The sequence below is a fragment of the Podarcis cretensis genome (assembly GCF_951804945.1).
Source record: "Podarcis cretensis genome assembly, chromosome: 9".
NCBI classification, from domain to species: Eukaryota; Metazoa; Chordata; class Lepidosauria; order Squamata; family Lacertidae; genus Podarcis; species Podarcis cretensis.
The window spans coordinates 24,655,022-24,675,319 of record NC_137178.1 but is presented as its reverse complement, the minus strand read 5'-3'; the positions used below and the strand labels follow the sequence as shown (position 1 = coordinate 24,675,319).

The following is a 20,298-nucleotide window of genomic DNA, read 5'->3' as shown; positions in this document are numbered from 1 at the left end:
ATGGGTGTTATACGGTCTCGGCGGCCACTCCAAGTCACCAGTCTAGCTGCCACATTCTGACAGTACCATAGTTAGTACTAGCTGCAGAAATCCAATCCTCTTAGCTGTTAGTATATTGCCATGTGCTCCGCACTTCTACAGAAGGGTTTAGTTTCTTATGGATGAGAGTGTATACTGGAGTTTTGCAGTGTGCCTGAGTAACATTTGCAGAAACAAGGGGAATTGAGAAATTATCTCCTTCACCCACATTACAGATTGTGCTAAACGTTTGCAAACTATACCTTTGCAGAATTGACTCTACAAAGTTATAGTGGTTTTTTGGGGGGTGGGAATAGAGAACTTTCAAAGGAAGGAGAGATATATAACAGCATCATAAGCCAAAGGACAGCACTATTTGTAATTGGTATAAAATTAACAAGAACATGATGAATTCCAGGGCAGTTCAAAGATGAATGTTGCACAAGGATGCCATTTCCAGCAAGAGGATTACATCCAGATCATAGGAGTGCACACTTAAAAGTTACAGTGCAATCAAAGGTTGCTTTGATTCTAAGTAAATCAGGCTGAGATGTTCAGGACATAGCCATCAGTCAACTGAAATATTTTATACACAAAAAAAAAGTACAGCAATTAAAAAATTGCAGCAAGAACATAAAGTGTTTTTCTAGATCACATCCAAGCTATATCCAGGCCAGCGTTCTTGTTTCCTACAACATCCAACGGGATTCCTCTTGAAAACAGGGCAGCACACATTATTATTATTATTCCCGGCACACATTGTCTCTCTGTGTGTGTGCCCACTTGCATTAAACACTTCCAGATGGTCCAGTTGTCTATTATTATTACAAATTATTACCTGCCATTCACCCCAAGATCCCAGCTGCTAAGCAAGTGTGCTATGACATTTGGGACTTAACTGTCATGTGAAGTACCCTAAATTATGGGAAGAGTCACAGCTCAGTATTAGAGCATCCGCTTTGAGTGCATAAGGTCCCAGTTTCAGTCCCCAGGATCTCCTAGAAGAGTCGGGAGAGACCCTCTGGAGAGCTGCTGCCCACCAGTGTAGACAATACTGAGCTAGATGGAGCAGAAGTTGGTACAAGACAACTTCCTGTGTTCCTATGCTAGGGTGCATCTTTTCCAGCCAGTCACTACAGCAACAGCCAATCCAGCTCATTAGCTCATTAGCATATATTTAAAATTATATGGTTGATTTAGAAATAATTTGAAGGCATATCTGTTTTATAGCACTTTGTAAACCACTTTGTGGTTTCCTAGAAATAATAATTGGAACAGGACTTTTTGTTAAGAGATCCCTAGCATGTCCTCCTTTCCACATCGCCATTCCAGTCCTTCTGCAAAAAAGCATATTCACTCCTCACCAGTTTCAAAAACAGAGTCCCCCCTCTGTTTTTTGTGTATCTGCAAATCTCAGGGTTTCTCTAAGCCTTCTGAAAACTCCCCTTATGTGCAGGGATGGTATTGTTTTGGCTACATACACTTACAGTACTCACTCTAAATATCTACTTGAGGGACCGATAAGAAACCAGCTAACAATAGATGCCCAAAATATCTGTTTAAAAAGCAAAATCGGCTTCCAGACAGTATTGCTTTTAAAATAAAAAGGTTTATTTAGACAAAGATTCATACTGAGAAACAGATCTCAGGCTGTATTTAGAAAGATAGGCACCTTTTAAAAATAGTCAGCAATGATCTCAAATGCTAGTTTCTAACAGCAATTATATATTCCATACTAAAATTCTAAACAAGGCATTCATTTTGTTTTGTTTTTCATGGGGGAAAGGGAAGAAATAAAGCAGGCCAGGTAAACATCAGCAAGATATAGGCAATCCATGTAATATATATTATCATTCATGAGGCTCTTAACTACTAAAATATAGAAATACAGATCTTTGGATCCTGACAAAATTATAAAGTGCTTCATTAAAAAGGCTGCCTTATTACAAGAGGGCTTACATGCCATACAAAGAATCAGTTGCATTGCCAGCCATGTCGCCCCCGCCACACTCTGTCTGTTTAACAGTAGTCAGCTGAAAATTAGCAGTGCAATTTTAGTTTTTCCATTGAAGTTTCCAGTTAAATAAGAATGGCCCAAGGAGTCCGAGTCACCTTTCCTAAAGGATTCTCTGCACTGCAGGCTTTCTGTAGCTCATACCTGCACAGTGTTGATTCATAAGCTCCTATCCTGTTTGTCTCAAGTCACTACTTCCTGGAAATGAATTGGAAATGAACTCCATGATTATATCAAAGCAGCTTATCCTCTGCCAAAAAGGCCAGCCCAAGGCTTTGGCAGTATGGCTTTACCTCCCAGGATATGCATGTATTATTATCATACATGCATGTGTCTGGGGGAACTGTTATGTGCCAGCCATCTTCCTAGATGGCCCTTATTTAAAATTACCGTATTTCAGATGCACACAGATAGCACAGTGAAGGGATGCAATCGCCTAAATTCATGCTAACCACACACACAAAATGTTCCTGTTGTGTGTGGATCCATGCATTACCGTTTGTGCCTTCATATCCCCATTAGCAGGAATAAACAGAGGTACCAAGAGACAAACCTCGTGTACCTACAGGTGTATATATAATTTGAGCTGTGAGCCTCCTGTGGAAGTGATCTTCTTCCTCCTTGGACGAAGAGGAAAGAGATTCTGTATGGTTGAAGGCAGCAATGCTTCTGAATACCAGTTGCAGGAAACCACAGGAGAGGTGAGATTTCTTCTGCTGAAATCCTGCTTGCTGGTTTACCACAGACATCTAGTTGACCCCTGTGAGAACAGGGGCCAGCAGGCTCTTCTTTGTGTTCTTAGAAACCAGCTGTGCACAGCACTGATTGTCTGGAATGGTGACATCACTAACCCACCTCCGCCAGAGTTTTCAACACTTCAGAAATGCTTCTATGTTTTTAGTATTAAAGGGGAAGAAATGCACATTTAATGGAACAAATGCACACTCAATGCTTTGAAAGTTAAAAGAAAGAAAAGCAGTCAATCAGTCTGAAACATGAGGGAAGGGCAACCCTGAAGACTTGAATCAGGGGTGTGTAAGGCTGCTCTTTTCACAGTGAAGGCGGATAGAAGTCAGACTCACCCCACAGGAGCAAAAACCACAGCAAATCCTATTTTTATTATACATCTCTCTGTACCTTCAATGTGTCCATTTTAAAGGATGTCACGACTCCTGTATAACAGAGAGGTACCCAATGTTGTTGTATGTAAAACTGAATTTTTATGTTTTTCCTCCTTCATTTCGAAACGAATATAAAAAGCTACTCAATGCCTGACATTTCCATTAACAGTCTCTGCACCAGTTGTCACTTGTCATCCGGCAACTTCAAAGACTAGAAACTTTTATTCCTTTTCCGCATTCAAAAAGTTTCAACACATTTAATGGAAGAGCCCACAGGCTAAGGGGAAAGTGCTTTATGAGCCTGTGGGTACCCTGTGGGCTGCAGGTTTCCTATCCCTGCTCAGGGTTGGCGATTTTCTTACTGAAGTGCATTTCATATATAGCCCTGAATTTTCGTAAGAGTAATACAAACTTCATGCAGTGTTCCTGTCTGAGGTTCCTTCATCTCTTTAAGGCAATGATGTTGAATGGAAGTGGAGCTAAAGTCAGGCCAAATCTTCCTGCCATCGATGGCTTCTCCATGTCTTCGGGAAATTGAAATGTGAAATTTTGCAGGAGGCTCACAAACATCAAGAACAGCTCCATCTTGGCAAGTTGTTCTCCCATGCACACACGTTTTCCTGAAAAGGAAAGCAAAGTGGGTGAGAGAGATGAAAGGGGGGGAACTTCACAGTTTAAATAAATATTAATAATCTCTGTGGGAATCCATTTTTTAAAAAGGAAAGAAAGAAATGCTACGAGGTCCAGGACGTAAACTATGATAACCAGGCTTTTATAAATCCATTAAGGCCATTCCAAATCTATTAAGCACAAAGACCCCTGAAAAGAAATGGTATAAAATAATCCTCTTTATTCACTATCAGATTAAACTGGTTTTGCTGGATCCTGTCCCATATAAGACAGTTTCATATAACTTAATAGACCAGAGATGGGCAGAAGGTAGCTTAGAATCTCCCTGTTGATCTCTGGGTGATTTGACTGGGAAGGGTTTCCAACAATAGCAACAACCGCAACAAAAAATAATTTCCCAACTAAATTAGGCTGCTGAAATGAAGAAAGCAGGAGGAGGAGCAGACTATTGTGTGGAATGACTATTATCTCTGTTCAGTTCTGGTACTGAAAGCAAATTCCTAGAATTAGAATGTGCTCAGAGGTAAATCCTGTTCTTTAACTTTTGAACCACTTTAAACCTTGGAGTTTTAGTAAAACAAAGCCTGAAGCCTGTTCTCCCCTGTAATAGACTATAATAGACTGTGAACCGCTCTGAGATCTTATGATGAAGGGCAGTATATAAACCCTAATAAAATAAATTAAAAATAAATAGGAGAGAGACCAGCAAGCTTTTTCCTGGCCTTCATAAATGAGGAACATACAGTACTTAATGTACACTGCTTTAAAGATGTCCTACTATCAAGAGATGGTGTCCCCACAATCTGCACCCCCATCCCTCCCTACACACACCAAACAGAGCTGAATTACCAATTCCAAAAGGAATAAATGTTTCTTTTTTGATGAGCTGGCCATTTTCATCCAGAAACCTTGCTGGGTGGAAATCATCCGGATTCTCCCATATGTTGGGATCTCGGTGCACGGACCACAAGTTTGGAATGATTATACTGCCCTTTGGAATAGTGTAGCCCTGGAGCACTTAAAACAACAACAACAACATATACACAACCAGAGAGGTACACAAATTAATAAATGGCATTACCCTTATGGAAAGATTTTACACACAGACATATTAATCACAGGAATAGAAAATGCTTGTGTTTGGGTTGGGTTGGTTTGGTTTGTGGGAAAGTGTTGCTTCGTGACTGAGAGAATGCACGCTTGTGTATTTCTACGTGCCATTAAAATGGTATTGTGGACTTCTCTAGGAGTGGGAAGGGGCAAATAAAACCCTCACCAAGGGCACAGAAAACGAAAAGCTTACCAAAAACACAGACTCTTTGTTATCAGAGCACTTTGTAAACACAGGGGTTGCTTGCTTTAAGTTTGTCAGCTGCTAACAGATACCATCTCACCTAAAGGAGGAGCACACTCTGTGAAGCAACACTGCAAAGTCCAAGCTGCAGTTTACAGCAGCTGAAAATCAGCCCTGGGTGACTTGACTAGTCGCAAAAGCAGCTCATTAATGAAGTATCTACTACATGTGCAATGCCTGGAGGTGCACAACAGTTCAAGCACTTAAGAAGACTTTGGATTTGATATCCCACTTTATCACTACCCGAAGGAGTCTCAAAGCAGCTAACATTCTCCTTTCTCTTTCTCCCCCACAACAAACACTCTGTGAGGTGAGTGGGGCTGAAAGACTTCAAAGAAGTGTGACTAGCCCAAGGTCACCCAGCAGCTGCATGTGGAGGAGCGGAGACGCGAACCCGGTTCACCATATTACAAGACTACCGCTCTTAACCACTGCACCACATTGGCTCTCTTAAGCGTGACCACAGTCCACTCTCACTTCAGCTCTGGTATTGCTCTATAAAGCAGATAAATATGTGATAATGGGCAATTTGCCTGTAAAACTCCAGACTCTCCTGTCCCTGGCAACCCTGGAAAGCTGCTGCCAATCTAGGATAAACCAAAAGACCTAATAGGATAGACCTGGTATAAGAAAGCTTGTTCAAATTTCAGCCTTCCTTGTTTCTCTCCAATGTGAAAATCAGCTTTTGGCTAAATGAACTCGTACCAAAACGTGAGAGCAGCAGCCCATCAAAAACACTTACCTGTAGTTTCCGAGGCCATTCGAGGTATTGAAAGAGGTACAACCACCGTCATCCTTTGGACTTCCATGATGGTTGCTTCTGTGAAGGGCATACGTGCCTTGTCCGCAAGGGTAGGAGGCCTATTGCGCCCAATGACCAACTCAATTTCTTCCTGGACCTTTTCTGTGCAAAACAAGAGACAGTAAGATGAGCACTGGGACAAAATGGCTAAATTAGGGTTGCCACGTGTCCTCTTTTTCCAGGACACGTCCTCTTTTTCAGGGGTAAAATTTCTGTCCAGGTGGGTTTTGTTAAATTTGCCAAAATGTCTCTGGCTATACTTTCTGGATGAGACATAGACATAGCTGGTGGATGAAGGCTATCCTCTTCTCTTCTCCTGCCCCTCTCAGCAATATATCACAGCCTCTATAGCCTACATATGTAGGGGTATTTAAAATGAGAGTCGCCTCCTTTTTGCTTTTCAAATTAGGCAAGCCTAACTAAATGGGCTTTATGCAATTTATTTACTTTACATTAGGTTTCTATGATGGCATCATGCACTTCTGGGATTAGCAAGCAAGGCTGCAAAAAGAAGGAGAGAGAGATTACACTCAGACCTCTCTCTTTTAACAAATTAAACACCAATTGCATGTCAAACACTGCCCTCCAGTGTCTACAATCAGAAGTATTACTGCTGTGATCCTAAAAATACTTGACTTAAGGGCACTTCCAGATTTTTGCTATTTTCAGGTGGGATTTAATCATATAATACTAGCAAATTCAGGTTGTGTCGTAAAAGTTTGCTGGGCTCTTGCACACATACAACCAGGCTTTTTGCAATAAGGAAAGTGATGGGGAAATGCACTGGAAAGTATGGGATGGAAATTGCTTGACATGAGGTCAGCTATTCTGCACGTAGAGCAAAACAAATGTTCAATAAGTAGCCAATGTCACCTAAGATCCCCCAAACTTTGCCCACACTAAACAGGATGGATGCTCAATAAACAGATTGTCTGGAAGCGACTTTAGCCACGGTAAATAAATGGAACTCTATGTGAATTAGATAAGATTAGAAAAGGAATTGCAAACATGCGCTGGATTATGGAGAAAGCTAGAGAGTTCCAGAAAGACATCTACTTTTGCTTCATTGACTATGCAAAAGCCTTTGACTGTGTCGACCACAGCAAACTATGGCAAGTACTTAAAGAAATGGAAGTGCCTGATCACCTCATCTGTCTCCTGAGAAATCTCTATGTGGGACAAGAAGCTACAGTTAGAACTGGATATGGAACAACCGATTGGTTCAAAATTGGGAAAGGAGTATGGCAAGGCTGTATATAGTCTCCCTGCTTATTTAACTTATATGCAGAATTCATCATGCGAAAGGCTGGGCTGGATGAATCCCAAGCCGGAATTAAAATTGCCGGAAGAAATATCAAGAACCTCAGATATGCAGATGACACAACCTTGATGGCAGAAAGTGAGGAGGAATTAAATAACCTTTTAATGAGGGTGAAAGAGGAGAGCGCAAAATATGGTCTGAAGCTCAACATCAAAAAAACGAAGATCATGGCTACTGGTCCCATCACCTCCTGGCAAATAGAAGGGGAAGAAATGGAGGTAGTGAGAGATTTTACTTTCTTGGGCTCCATGATCACTGCAGATGGTGACAGCAGTCAAGAAATTAAAAGACGCCTGCTCCTTGGGAGAAAGGCGATGGCAAACCTAGACAGCATCTTGAAAAGCAGAGACATCACCTTGTCAACAAAGGTCCGTATAGTTAAAGCCATGGTTTTCCCAGTAGTGATGTATGGAAGTGAGAGCTGGACCATAAAGAAGGCTGATCGCCGAAGAATTGATGCTTTTGAATTATGGTGCTGGAGGAGACTCTTGAGAGTCCCATGGACTGCAAGAAGATCAAACGCATCCATTCTTAAGGAAATTAGCCCTGAGTGCTCACTGGAAGGATAGATTGTGAAGCTGAGGCTCCAATATTTTGGCCACCTCATGAGAAGAGAAGACTCCCTGGAAAAGACCCTGATGTTGGGAAAGATTGAGGGCACAAGGAGAAGGGGACAACAGAGGACAAGATGGTTGGACAGTGTTCTCGAAGCTACAAACATGAGTCTGACCAAACTGCGGGAGACAGTGGAAGACAGAAGTGCCAGTTGTTCCTTTTATCTCTTGACTCCCTACTTTAGCATTCTAATCCCCTATAATGAGAAGAACATCCTTCTTTGGTGTCACTTCTATAAGGTGTTGTAAGTCTTCATAGAATTGGTCAATTTCAGTTTCTTCAGCACCAGTAGTTGGTGCATAAACTTGGATTACTGTGATGTTAAAAGGTCTGCCTTGGATTCGTATCGAGATCATTCTATCATTTTTGAGATTGCATCCCAGTACAGCTTTTGCCGCTCTTTTGTTGACTATGAGGGCCACTCCATTTCTTTTACGGGTTTCTTGCCCACAGAAGTAGATATGATGGTCATCCGAACTGAATTCACCCATTCCCGTCCATTTTAGTTCACTGATGCCCAGGATGTCAATATTTATTCTTGCCATCTCATTTTTGACCACCTCCAACTTACCCATGTTCATGGTTCTTACATTCCAGGTTCCTATGCAATATTTTTCTTTACAGCATTGGACTTTCCTTTCGCTTCCAGGCATATCCGCAACTGAGCGTCCTTTCGGCTTTGGCCCAGCCGCTTAATCAGCTCTGGATCTACTTGTACTTGCCCTCCGCTCTTCCCCAGTAGCATGTTGGACGCCTTCCGACCTGAGGGGCTCATTTTCCAGCGTCATAACTTTTATATGCCTGGATTGGGGCAAGCTGTGAGGGGATGTGGGCGAAGTCTAAAGCAAGGGGGGTTTGGTCACCCAGGCGTGGGGGAAGAGAGCTGGCAAAGGGGTTGGTGAGGAGGTGTGGTTGGCAAGCAGAGTGAGCAACAGGGGTGGCAGCCCCGTGTGTTGGTGTGTGTGTGTGCCTAGAGAGTCATTTTGACTAGTACCCATGGATAGCCTGTCAGCACCCAAGTACTGTGTTCCCTGTTAGAGGCAGCGGGTGATTGTTTTCCATGCAAGATCTGATCAGAAGGGTGCAGCTGTGGCCATATTATACACCCAGTTCTTCCCAACAATGCTGTGGAAAACCCACCCAAAATGGATAGCTTGCATAATAAGAGCAAACCCAATTAAGAATCAGCCACTGGAGAAAGAATGACACCTACTTTGTTCCTGTGGATGAAGCGACATGTAAAGCAGACTCCAGAGAAGGGTATTGGATGTGGTGTCTGTGCCTGCAATGAAAAGGTCCGCAATAATAAAAAACAGGTAGTCTTCAGTGAAGCTGCTCTCGCTGTCTATCTTCCTTTCCTCATCTGCGTGAAGGAGGTACATGTCGATGAAGTCTCGGGGATTCTGGCTATCGAGGCTTTCCCGGTGCTGTGCGATAATAGTCTTCAGGAAGGCCGTGATATCCAGCTCAATCTGCCTAAGCACTCGGAAAGGATAGATTGGGAGGTAGTAGAGCCAAGGGCAGATGTTGACCAGAATCATGTGACTGTTCAGGCTTAGCTCCAGACCACGAGACATGAGCTTCAGCATGGTCTTGAGGCTGGCGTCGTCATAGTCAAAGCGCCTGCCAAAGGCCATAGAGCAGATGACGTTCGACACGGCGTTGCCAATTATGGGGAAGGGGTTGAACTTCTCGTCCCCGTGCTTCAGGATCTCTGCTTTCACATACTTGAATTCTTCGATTATTTTAGGCTCCAAGCTGTGCTTTCCTAGTCCAAAGTGACGGAGGGTTGAATGGGAGAACTTCCTCTGTTTCTTCCACACCGGGCCGTAAGGGGCAAAAACCACACCTGGAGGAAAAGAAAGGGGGAAAACATTGGAATCGAGAACAGAGTTTTTGCTTTGTTTGTAAGATACCTTGAAGCTTCGAACGACAGAAAATCCTGGGCTCTCCCCAGTTTTCATTTCATTTCATGGGACGCGGGTGGTGCTGTGGTCTAAACTACTCAGCCTCGCTGGACAGGGTGAGCTCCTGTTGCTCTGTCCCAGCTTCTCCCAACCTAGCAGTTCAAAAGCATGCCAGTGCAAGTAGATAAATAGGAAAGGTAAATGGCATTTCTATGCGCTCTGGCACTTGTCATGGTGTCCCGTTGTGCCAGAACCATTTTAGTCATGCTGACCACATGACTCGGAAAGCTGTCTGTGGACAAACACCGGCTCCCTCAGCCTGAAAGCGAGATGAGTGCTGCAAGTCCATAGTTGCCTTTGACTGGACTTAACCATCCAGGGGTCCTTTATCTTTACCTATTTCATATTTCATAATATTTACACACCGCTTGGTTATAAAAAAACCCCAAAACCTTAGAGTGGTTTATGAAAAAGTTCACTGAATCATAGCATCATAGAATTGCAGAGTTGGATGAAACCACGAGGGTCATCTGGTCCAACCCTCTGCGATGCAGGAATCTTTTCCCCAATGTGCAGCAGGAGGATGGACAAGATGATGGTCTGGGTACCTTCCAACTCGATGATTATGTGATTCTAATACTTTGTGTAAAGATAACCACATGTTGTTGCTGTTGTTGTTGTTAATTGCATCTAGTTACCAGCAAAATTTAAACAACAACTCTGGTTAAAGAATGGTTCCCACCTTGGCAAAAACAAGATAATATTAAGACAAGAAACAAATAAGGATAACCAGTTTAGTCATTGCTCACTAGGATTATATTCAATTAAGCAGAAAAAAATAGAAAATAGAAAATTATAGGAAGAGACAACAGAAAAACCAGAGTTTTTGGAATTGTAAAAACTGTTCATCTCAAAGACCCCCTTCCCTTCTCCATTAGAATACATTGGCTGAAAATAGTACTTAAGCCCTAGATTTTCAATGCTTGGTTAGTTCTCGAAGCTCCAACATGGACCCCTTTTCACTCTATGCTCTCAAGGACCAGCCTGACGCTATGCTTCACTACAGGACTGGTATCCCCTTCCATTTCTTGCCTTGCTAGTAGCATGGGTTCTGCAGCAAAATTGCCACGCTCACTTTCAGTAGGTTTTGAGGTTCTTTCACTCTTTCGATCCAGATGTGATTGAACTGTAGGATTTGCTGCCTGCTAAAATTGCAATTTTTCTGTCTCAAGCAGCATTTATATATTCCGTCCCTTTCATTTCATGTAATAAACCATAAAATAAATCTTTATTTATTTTATGCAAGAACTTCTTGTGGGCATAAAGTGAAGGGTAAACAGATATTCATGACAAACACACACCTTAACTCTAGCAAAAGACCCTAAAGCTCTTGGTAGTGTGTGCATGAATACACATGAACGTTGGACACTCTGGCTCCAATGTTCAAGTCCAAACTTGCATAATAGTATTATTTACACACAGTCTTGATAACAAGTTATCAGGGTACCATATCTTCACATCTATTGTATACCCAAGGGCATTTATACTTGTGATGAAACTGTAGTTGCACTGTGGCCAAGATATCAACTTGCTCAATTGGCTTTGAGACCAAGCAAGGGTATGAATTTGGTTGCTCCAGCTGAAAATGTCACAAGGGATCCCATTACACCACACCAACCCTTTTATTAGTAAGCTGCTGAAGAGGTATCACTTATGATTAGGTATGGGTGAATCTGCCAATTTCAGCTTCTCCCAGTTTCACGATTTTCCAGTGTTCAATTCAGTTCTCCACATTTCCACATCAGTTTGCAATTTTTTATTTTTAAAAAGCCCCCATGAAAATACACCAGCATTTTAGCACAAATTTCTCCTGTTATACCTATGTTTATATGCAATATAATATATAATATACACAAAATATAATTCACTTCTGTATGTTATCTTCATTAATATACACATTTTAACAAACCCTAGTACAAAGCTGTATACAGCTTGAGACCTGGACTTTTGAAGGAATAGGAATACCATCTGCCACATCAACCTGCCTTCCTCAGAGCCCTTCCCGATACCATCCCTCTAATCAGTAGGGAGCAGGGTGGCAATGGGAGAAGGGGGCCTTTTAATTATATAAGGCCCTTAATTTAAGACACATGCTGGGATCACATTCTGCTTACTTCAAAGCAACGTTGCTGTTGTTTTGTCGTTTAGTCGTGTCCGACTCTTCATGACCCCATGAACTAGAGCACGCCAGGCACTCCGGTCTTTCACTGCCTCCCGCAGTTTTTATGCAATTTCATAGAATCGTAGAGTCGGAAGGGGGTCTCCCAAGGTCATCTAGTCCAACCCCCTACAATTTAGGAATCTCAGCTAAAAAGCATCCATGATCCAACCTCTGCTCAAAAACCTCTAAGTGTAAAACTTCCTTAGTATAAATGTCTCAGTGACAAGAGGAATGGGTCCCATGTTAAAAGGCAAACGCTTCTAGTCATGTTAGTTTTGCAGCATCGTTTTCTGAAGTAGCTACTGAGAGCTGCTCTAAATTCCTTTGTTCCTTGTACAAATCTCTGAAAGCTGCTATGGTGCTTAACAGGCTAGATGTTGGGCTGCCTGAGAAGGCAGAGCTGCTGCTTTTTGGACTTGCACAACCAAGAATTGACTATGTTTCAGAAGACAGTTATTCTTTGCCCAGGAGAACCAAATTTGGACATGTACGATTATACAAGAGAGTTGCACAATATTAATCTGGAACTTTAGGGGGAGTTTATATTTATTTATTGTTTTGCAAAATCAGCAGAGAAACTATGAAAATGGGCAACAGAAGGCAAGCAAGGGATAAAGGAACAGAATGCAGACAAGGAGCAAGCTGTCTCTATCTGAGCCGTTTGAAGAACTGCCTCAATATTTTCAAACTCTACTTTCATCCTGCTAGAAACTTTGGAGGGGAACTTCCAAAGACTGTCGAAATTGCAACTCCTGACTACACGGCGGGGGTGTATGTGTGTGTTTGCTGACTGTACAATAATCCCTGTTAGTGTATTTGGAAACTACATTTATCCGCAGCGCTTCTTACAAGTCCAGGTGAATTGTTTGGTCAGAACTGGGAGATTGCCTAGTTATCTGGTGCTCCTCTCCAACTATTTTAGACTGACAGGAAAGCTGCAAAAACAAACACAGCATCAGATAGCAAAGTTTCTTTGTTAGAAAGAAGAATCCTGAATAGGGATAGAACTCACAAACGTATCTCTCTCACCACTGTCATATTATACCGCAGTATTCAACAACAGGTCCCTGTGGTTTCCCTGTGCAGCAGGTTATACGGGGAAACCTGAAAGGCAACAGAAAATCTGCATATGCAATCAGCTACAACTGTCTGCAGCTTTCAACACACAGGTGTCGCTGGCAAAGAAATGCTGGAAACAGCTACATGTGTTAATGCAGAAAAGATGCAGCCCGCAGCATCACCAGAGGCCTTTATCATTAGTGAAGTAACTTATCTTACTCTTACTAAAGGACTGCCAAGTATCTGAGAAGTTAAGTACTCAGCTATCTCCTGTTAAACTTTATTGCTGCAGCAATAAAACCGTTAGCACATTTGCAAAGCTAAGCAGGATCCGGTAAGGTTTCAAACTGGATGGGGAACTGCATGCTGAGATTCCTGTATTGCAAGGGGTTGGACCCTTGAGGTCCCTTTCTAACGCCACAATTCTTGGATTCTAAGATTCACTACCAACAGAATAGGGTACAGTGCGTGCTTGGTTGTGTGTTTTTTGTGTGGGATGCCCATGACAGTTTGCAAATGGGCTCACGGGCCCAAGAAAGGTTTGCAACCCCAGTGCTACAGGGATTGATGCCAGCGAGATTGGCAATTCCCACTTATATGAGCATTGCCAACAGATGGCCAGAGTAAAACCAGATCTATAGGGTTCTGTATTTTGCTGAATATTTTCTGTACATCCACAGACACTTCCTTGGTCTCTTCCACTTTAGAACTCTACAGCCCCCTGAATAACTGCAAAGTAATTAACACAATTCCAACATTCTTATATACCGGCAACTAGTGCAGATCTCTGAGTGCAGGTGCTATGTGCTCACAAGGTCTCACTCCTGTCAGCAATCGAGCTGCCGCATCCTGCACTAACTGCAGCTTCTGGATCAAGTGTGACAGAAGCCCAACATAGAGCACACTGTGGTAATCAAGTCTTGAAAGTCTGCTGGTTTTCCTCGCAACACAGTCTTAGGCAAACCACATTAACACACTCCAACAATAATGTTAGCCTACCTTACAGAGCTGTTGGAAGGATTACATGCAGGACAGTGGAAATATTAGGAAATATGTCCCACCATGTTCAAGGAGCTTAGATGCACAGCTTCAAGTAGCCTTTGCCAACCTGGTGCCCTCCAAATGTTATAGAACACAGCTCCCAGCAGTGAGTGATGGGAGTTGAAGCCCAAGAACATCTGGCTTATGGCAATATATGCAAAGCACTCTGTTAATCCTAAGAAATAGTCTCATCAAGCCCCTCAATCAAAGTTGTATTTCACTCCCTCCTGGCACTCCAAGGGAGGCCTGCAGCTGGACCTGCCACTCAATAATCCTAATAGGACTTCCTTCTTGGGTGCTTATTATTATTCAAGTTATATACCCCAGCCACAGGTGCCACACTCACCCGGCGCTGGCATCCTGCTTCACGGGCCAATGTATGCAGCGGCCAGGAGTCACAGAATCAGAGAATTGGGGAGTTAGAAGGGACTGCAAGGGTCCCCACCCCCTGCAATGCAGGCCTCTTTTGCCTGGCGTGGGCCTCAAACCCACGACCCTGGGGAAGGGCGGCCGAGCTGCCCCTTTGCGGATCTGACCCCTTCCCCACGCCGCCCCCTTTCTGCCTTACCCTTCCTCTTGGAGAGGAGGGCCACTATGGGTATGCTGGGCCGGTCGCTGAAGACGTCGGCCTGGTTGACCAGGGCGTCCCGCACGGCCTCGAAGTCGCTGAGAATGATGAGCGGCCGGCTGCCCACGAAGAGGCTGAAGATGCTGCCGTAGATCTTGGCCAGGGCGGTGAGTAGCAGATGCGGGGGGTTCTGCTGCAGCGCTTGCTGCTCCCTCCCGGCGCCGCCTTCGCCTTTGGGGAGCTGCTTCTGCCGGTCCATGTTCAGAAGCCGCTTGCGCACCAGCGGGTTGGGCAGCAAGGCGAAGGCGAAGTTGCCCACCAAAGGCCACGGCTTGGGACCCGGCGGGAGCCCCTGCAGCGGCCGGCGGCGGCGGCGGCCCAGCAGCCACCACAGCGCCAGCAGCAGCCCGGCGGCCGCCAGCAGCGCCGAGCTAACGGGATCCTCCATCAGGGCGGGCTCGCCAGACAGAAGCCGTGCGCAACGCGGAACCTCCCTTGCGCGCGCTCTGCGGCCCCCTGGAGTCTCCCTCCGCGGATCCCGCTACATCCTCCTCGCGGCGGCGCCTCCTCCTCCTCCTCCGCCTCTGGTTGGCCGCCCGCGGGGGAGAGGAGGCGCAATCAGAACGCCCAGCTCCGGACAGAACTCCCCCGAGGCGCTGCGTCACCGGGAAAAGGGCTTCCCCGGCTTTGACCGTCCAGCCTTATCTCTCCGCTGCGCTCCACCCCAACCCATCTATCTCTCTCTCTCTCTCTCTGTCCAAGACCCCAGCGCAAAGATTGCCGCAAAAAGCTGGGTGACGATGGCAACTCGCAGCGGCCTGCTGCAGAGTTCAGGGAGGGAGGGAGGGAGGGAAGGGAGGAGAAAACGAAGGGGTCAAAGGCGAAGAGAAAAGCGGAAAAGGAGGGGGGACATCTGCCAGACCCATGTTTATTGCAGGACAGGTGCATTCTGCAAGCATTGTTTTGTTCTTGTTATTTTATGTATTTATATCTCTCAGGGTGGGATTGGAGTTTTATTAGTTGATTCAGGACGCCTCCCTTGATGCTCCCATATTGCACCCATCTGCAGTAGTTTCTGGTTCATAAGTTTATTGTTCAGCTGACTAAACTTGTGACGATAGGGCTAATGAACTAATACAGAACATGCATTCATAATATAAGCCGACATCCATGATGTAAGAGAGAGAGGATGCCAAAGACATCAACAAGCTTAAATCTAGCTTGATTTCAGAGTAAAGCTCTCAGTCACCACAACAATTTACAGGGATTTTATCTAAATGCGTTATCCTGATATTTTTTGCAGCCGATGCATAGAGGGCCACTCTGTGTGTTACAGAGCTATTATTGTTACTCAAAAGAAACCAAGCCATTTCTGACAGGTAGTACCTGAAATCAGCTGTTTCAAACCCAAAGCAAGTCAACTGAAGCTTATCAAACGCCCTTTCAGCTCCTTTCCACGCCCTGCCCTGCTTCTGAACTTCTGAACTCCACCTCATGGCTGCTCCCTCCTCTTGTCATTTAACATATACAAACCAGCACACCCTCCATAATGTACAATAACACATTGTTGATAATAAGGATGCTCTACACTTAATTTTGTGATAGTTTATACTATGTGATGTGAACTGTAAAGGCCCTTGACAATAAACAATACAAGTCACCAAAACTGTTGACAACGTACTCATCATCAGCCTTAGAAACCAAGGAGGCAACCAGGATAGAATTAACCATTTTGCACCCCGCGTCAGACAGTGATACAATTTTGAGATGCACAGTGAACTTGACCAGGTCCTTAGTCTGTCTTGCTGTGCCTAATCTATCCATCCCATTTCTACTGTTACAGGGCCACTCCAATCCCTGCTGAGCGGTAGCAAGAAATTTCAGGGGTCTTGGCACTTAACCAGGGTTTGTGTTCCTCTGAACATAGCGGGGAGATTGTGGTGTTTTCAGTACCCAGGACTTCAGGCAAGTACTTGCCTTCATCTTTTCATGTGCCACTGGTCATATTATGCAAAATAAAGTATTGCATTATGTAGCAGGTTACAGAAAGCAAGGATTCTTGTGCAGAATTAACTTTAATAATAAAAAAGCACACTACAGTAGGAACCAGAGAATAATAGTGATCAAGGAAGACTATACTTTTTAAATAAACACATTTCAAAATGCAGTTCTCAACCATTTTTTCAATAGGCACTTTATTCTTATAGCATTGTTTTGCAGTGAAGTTTTTCAGAATATTACAAAACATACCACACCGCTAATACTGGTAAGTGTACATAAAGTCTGCAATTTACAGAACAAATAACTTCAAAGGCTTGAAAATCTATGGAAAACAGATTCATGAATGAAAGAAAAATGTTTGCATAAGGCCAGTCACCTAAATCAGAATCCTGCCATAATGTTTATCTCTCACTGTATCACTTATCAATCACAGCACAGGCATACAATGCTATTAGAATGAGATTTTAAAAGGCACCATTTCTTAATGTAGTAGCAAAGCACTAATATATGCCTTTAAGTAGTGTTATTTTTCTAGAAAAAGAGGTGCCTGAAATTATCATTGTTCTCTTATCATGGCAGTGGTGCCCACCTGAGAGGTGCTGGAACTGAGTTTTGGTTAGTTCTGGCTGAAAAAAGCCCTGCCTTTAAGTAGTATTGCAGGTTTGTTCCAGCACCTGCCAGCTCTTGGCAGCTCTCTCCTTCTCTACCACACAGAAGTGTTTATACTGTGCTGCTTCTGAGATCTGCACACACTCACATAGTTTATTAAGAGATTGTGCAGTTTGACTGCATTTAACACTGCACAGGTCAAGCCAGCCTATACTAAGCTCTTTTAGACTGCAGGACTGCCAAGAATTGATCGGTAGATGTTGATCAGTTGCTGCTGCTAACTATTGTGAATGAAGGACTTGGTTGAAAGAGATCTCTCTCTTTTTTTCTAGGATATATCCTCTACACCCATTTTGTATATTATAAGTAGAATGTCACAAAGCTACTGTCTGGATAGCACCAAGACCAAAAAGGCACATCTACCACACATATTTAAATTAGCTAAAATTGTATTGCTTCCCCCCCCCCCTCCAAGGATCATGAATTTGTGATATTGTGCAAATGCTGATCTGTGTCTTAGCAGTGATAAGCTTCGTAATAGATCTACAGTTGACAGGATTTATTGAGTGGAAATACTCAAATATGTTTAAAACATATGTATAGTGTAGAAACAGACTGTGTTCAGGGAAGTGTCTAGGGTTACTGCAGAGATAGCCAACAAATCAGGCATGCAGCCCTTGATTCCTTTTTTTTTTTTTTTTTGCGGTCCTCTGCAACATTTGATGTACTTCCCAGGCCTTCTGCTGCCTTTCCAAAGCTGGGTGAGGTGCTAGACTTTGGGACCCTGCCAGAGCCTCGCGCCTCCTTCCAAAAGCTCAGCACCTAGCTTAGCCAGCTTTAGGAAAGCAGTGTGAGGGCTGGAGGGGGCATCGCATTTTGGCCTCAGTGTGACAAGGTAGTGTGTGGCCTGCATGTTTCACGTCAAAGTACTCTTGGTATGAAAAGTTGGACTGCCCCGCCTACAGATGTTGTGGACTACAACACAATGATAATCTGCCATATTGGCTGGGGTTGTGGGGAGCTCTAGCCCCAAACATCTGGAGGGCACCTCATTAACTACCCTTGCGCTATTGTTTCACTGCAGCAGGAGAAGGTCTTTAATCTTCAGTGTAATGGTGTTTTATATTATGTAATGATTTGCTGACAATGTTCCTCTTTTAAGAAGGGCAGCACATCCATTGATTTTCACAGTGGATGTTTGCACTTGTAAAGGTTCAACATTAGTGAATGAAACATTACTGAGCAGTTTATGATCATACTGTATTGAAGTGTTATTACAAGTTTGCAGTTCCAAACACACAGATATATCCCTGCTTACAACCTTTCCCTGCACAACTAGTATTTTGCTAGGGCATCTTTTCTAAATGTCATTTGCTGATAATCAGAATGAGCAGACCTAAGTGTTTTTCATAGCAGGATACTTTTAAAAATGGGAACAGGTTTGCTTTTGGGCTATGGGGTGGGCGAGATAGAGCTCCTTTAGCTTCATGACTGCTGGAGGAAAACAATGCCACGATTTGAGTGATTAAAAGAAACAGATGTTGTGAGTGTTGTTTGCAAACAAATGGAATCAGCTAAACAAACACACTTATCTGGACTGAGTTGTCTCAAGTTAGGAAATAGTAACTTAAAAAAAAAAAAAGCCCCACTGGCCTGGGATGGGGAACTACATTTACAATCCTGTGAGTGTTTAAGTAAGTTCCATTGAGTTCAATATGGCTTACTTGCTAGTGTGATTAGGATCACAACCTAAGGAACTAGTCTTTTCATTTATTTATGTGTAAGTAGAAACACAACCATCTCTATTAACCTGTTAAAGGTGGAATAAGGAAAAAATTTGGCTTACCCCAAAGTAAATGTGCATGGATTGCAGATTTACCTCTATTGAGTACGGGACTGAAGAAATGCAGGCAGTCCAATCCTATCCATGTTTACTCAGAAGTAAGTCTGTGTTTAACAGGGCTTATACATAACATTTGTGTAAATTAGTTTGCACAGGACTATCATTCACACACAAGTAAATGTGCACTGCACTATCACTGCAGCTCCATATTCTAAAAGAAAAACTAAAATGTCCTCATCCCCACACTTCATGCATTACAGTTGTAGCAAGGAATCAGAAGGGGAAAATCCATAACTACCAGAAAAGAGCAATCCTAAATACAGCAGTAACCAACCCTGGTATTTTGGGCTGCTTTTTTTTTTTTTTTTAACTCAAGCTTCCTAAGCTATTCCGGTGATACCTGCATGCAGTGCTTTTTTAATAAAAAAATATTTAGGGGTACTCTCATTTTCCTACTTATACTGAAATACTGACCCCTCAATGAGGCCAAACTTAGATTCAAAAAATGTTTAGGGGTATGTGTACCCATGCGTCCCCCCAGAAAAAAAAGCACTGGAGGAAGTAATAAAGTACCTGCAGGAAGTAATAAAGTATATCAGGTGCGTGATGTGGATTTAATGCCGAGAGGATGTTAGAACAGGATGCTAGACTAGATGGATTAAGCAGCCTCCAGTCCCTGTTAGAGAAAAAGGTGAATGAATGAATGAATGAATGAATGAAACGAAACTGTGAGAATGCTCAGGCACAGTGTAAGACTGCAAAGTAATTATCCAGTTCCTAGGAGTAAGCTCTATTTAATTCAGTGGAGCTTACTTTTGAGTAGACATGTGAAGTCTTGCAGTGTGAGGCTCTATTTACAACAAAGGAATAAAACACTCCATGAGTTTTCTTTTAAAAAAATGCTGGTTGAGAAACTATTGTAATTAAAGTGTTTAAAGTGGATTGGTTACATTTTCCTTCAAAATGTATGTCAGCTTCACCATTCCTTCCTTCCTTCAGTTCAGGTATTTTATTTTCAGTATAAACAGGACTCTGTTTTTGTAGCTGATTGTATGCAGCAATGCCCTTTTTATGTATTCACATTGGTGTAAACATATATGTTGTCTTCTAGATCCAAATGCACACAAACAAATATTATAAGCAAGCAATACCCTAGTGCAGTTTCCCAAACTTG

The 20,298-nt window shown here is 43.2% G+C and overlaps 1 protein-coding gene across 2 annotated transcripts; it reads right to left on the bottom strand.

Annotated features, from left to right (window-relative positions):
- Positions 1-1,607: 1,607 nt before the first annotated feature.
- On the bottom strand, positions 1,608-15,501 carry CYP2U1 (cytochrome P450 family 2 subfamily U member 1). Of its 2 annotated transcripts, XM_079990254.1 has the most exons (6): positions 14,672-15,501; positions 9,089-9,724; positions 5,880-6,041; positions 4,633-4,800; positions 3,566-3,773; positions 1,608-3,204 (listed from the first exon to the last, which is right to left on the bottom strand). In XM_079990254.1, exons 1-5 carry the CDS (start codon positions 15,117-15,119, stop codon positions 3,595-3,597), a joined length of 1,593 nt encoding a protein of 530 aa, XP_079846380.1. In that variant the 5' UTR covers positions 15,120-15,501; the 3' UTR covers positions 1,608-3,204; positions 3,566-3,594. The 2 variants fall into 2 exon arrangements, with proteins under 2 accessions (XP_079846380.1, XP_079846379.1); XM_079990253.1 differs by having other exon boundaries at positions 1,608-3,773.
- Positions 15,502-20,298: the final 4,797 nt, after the last annotated feature.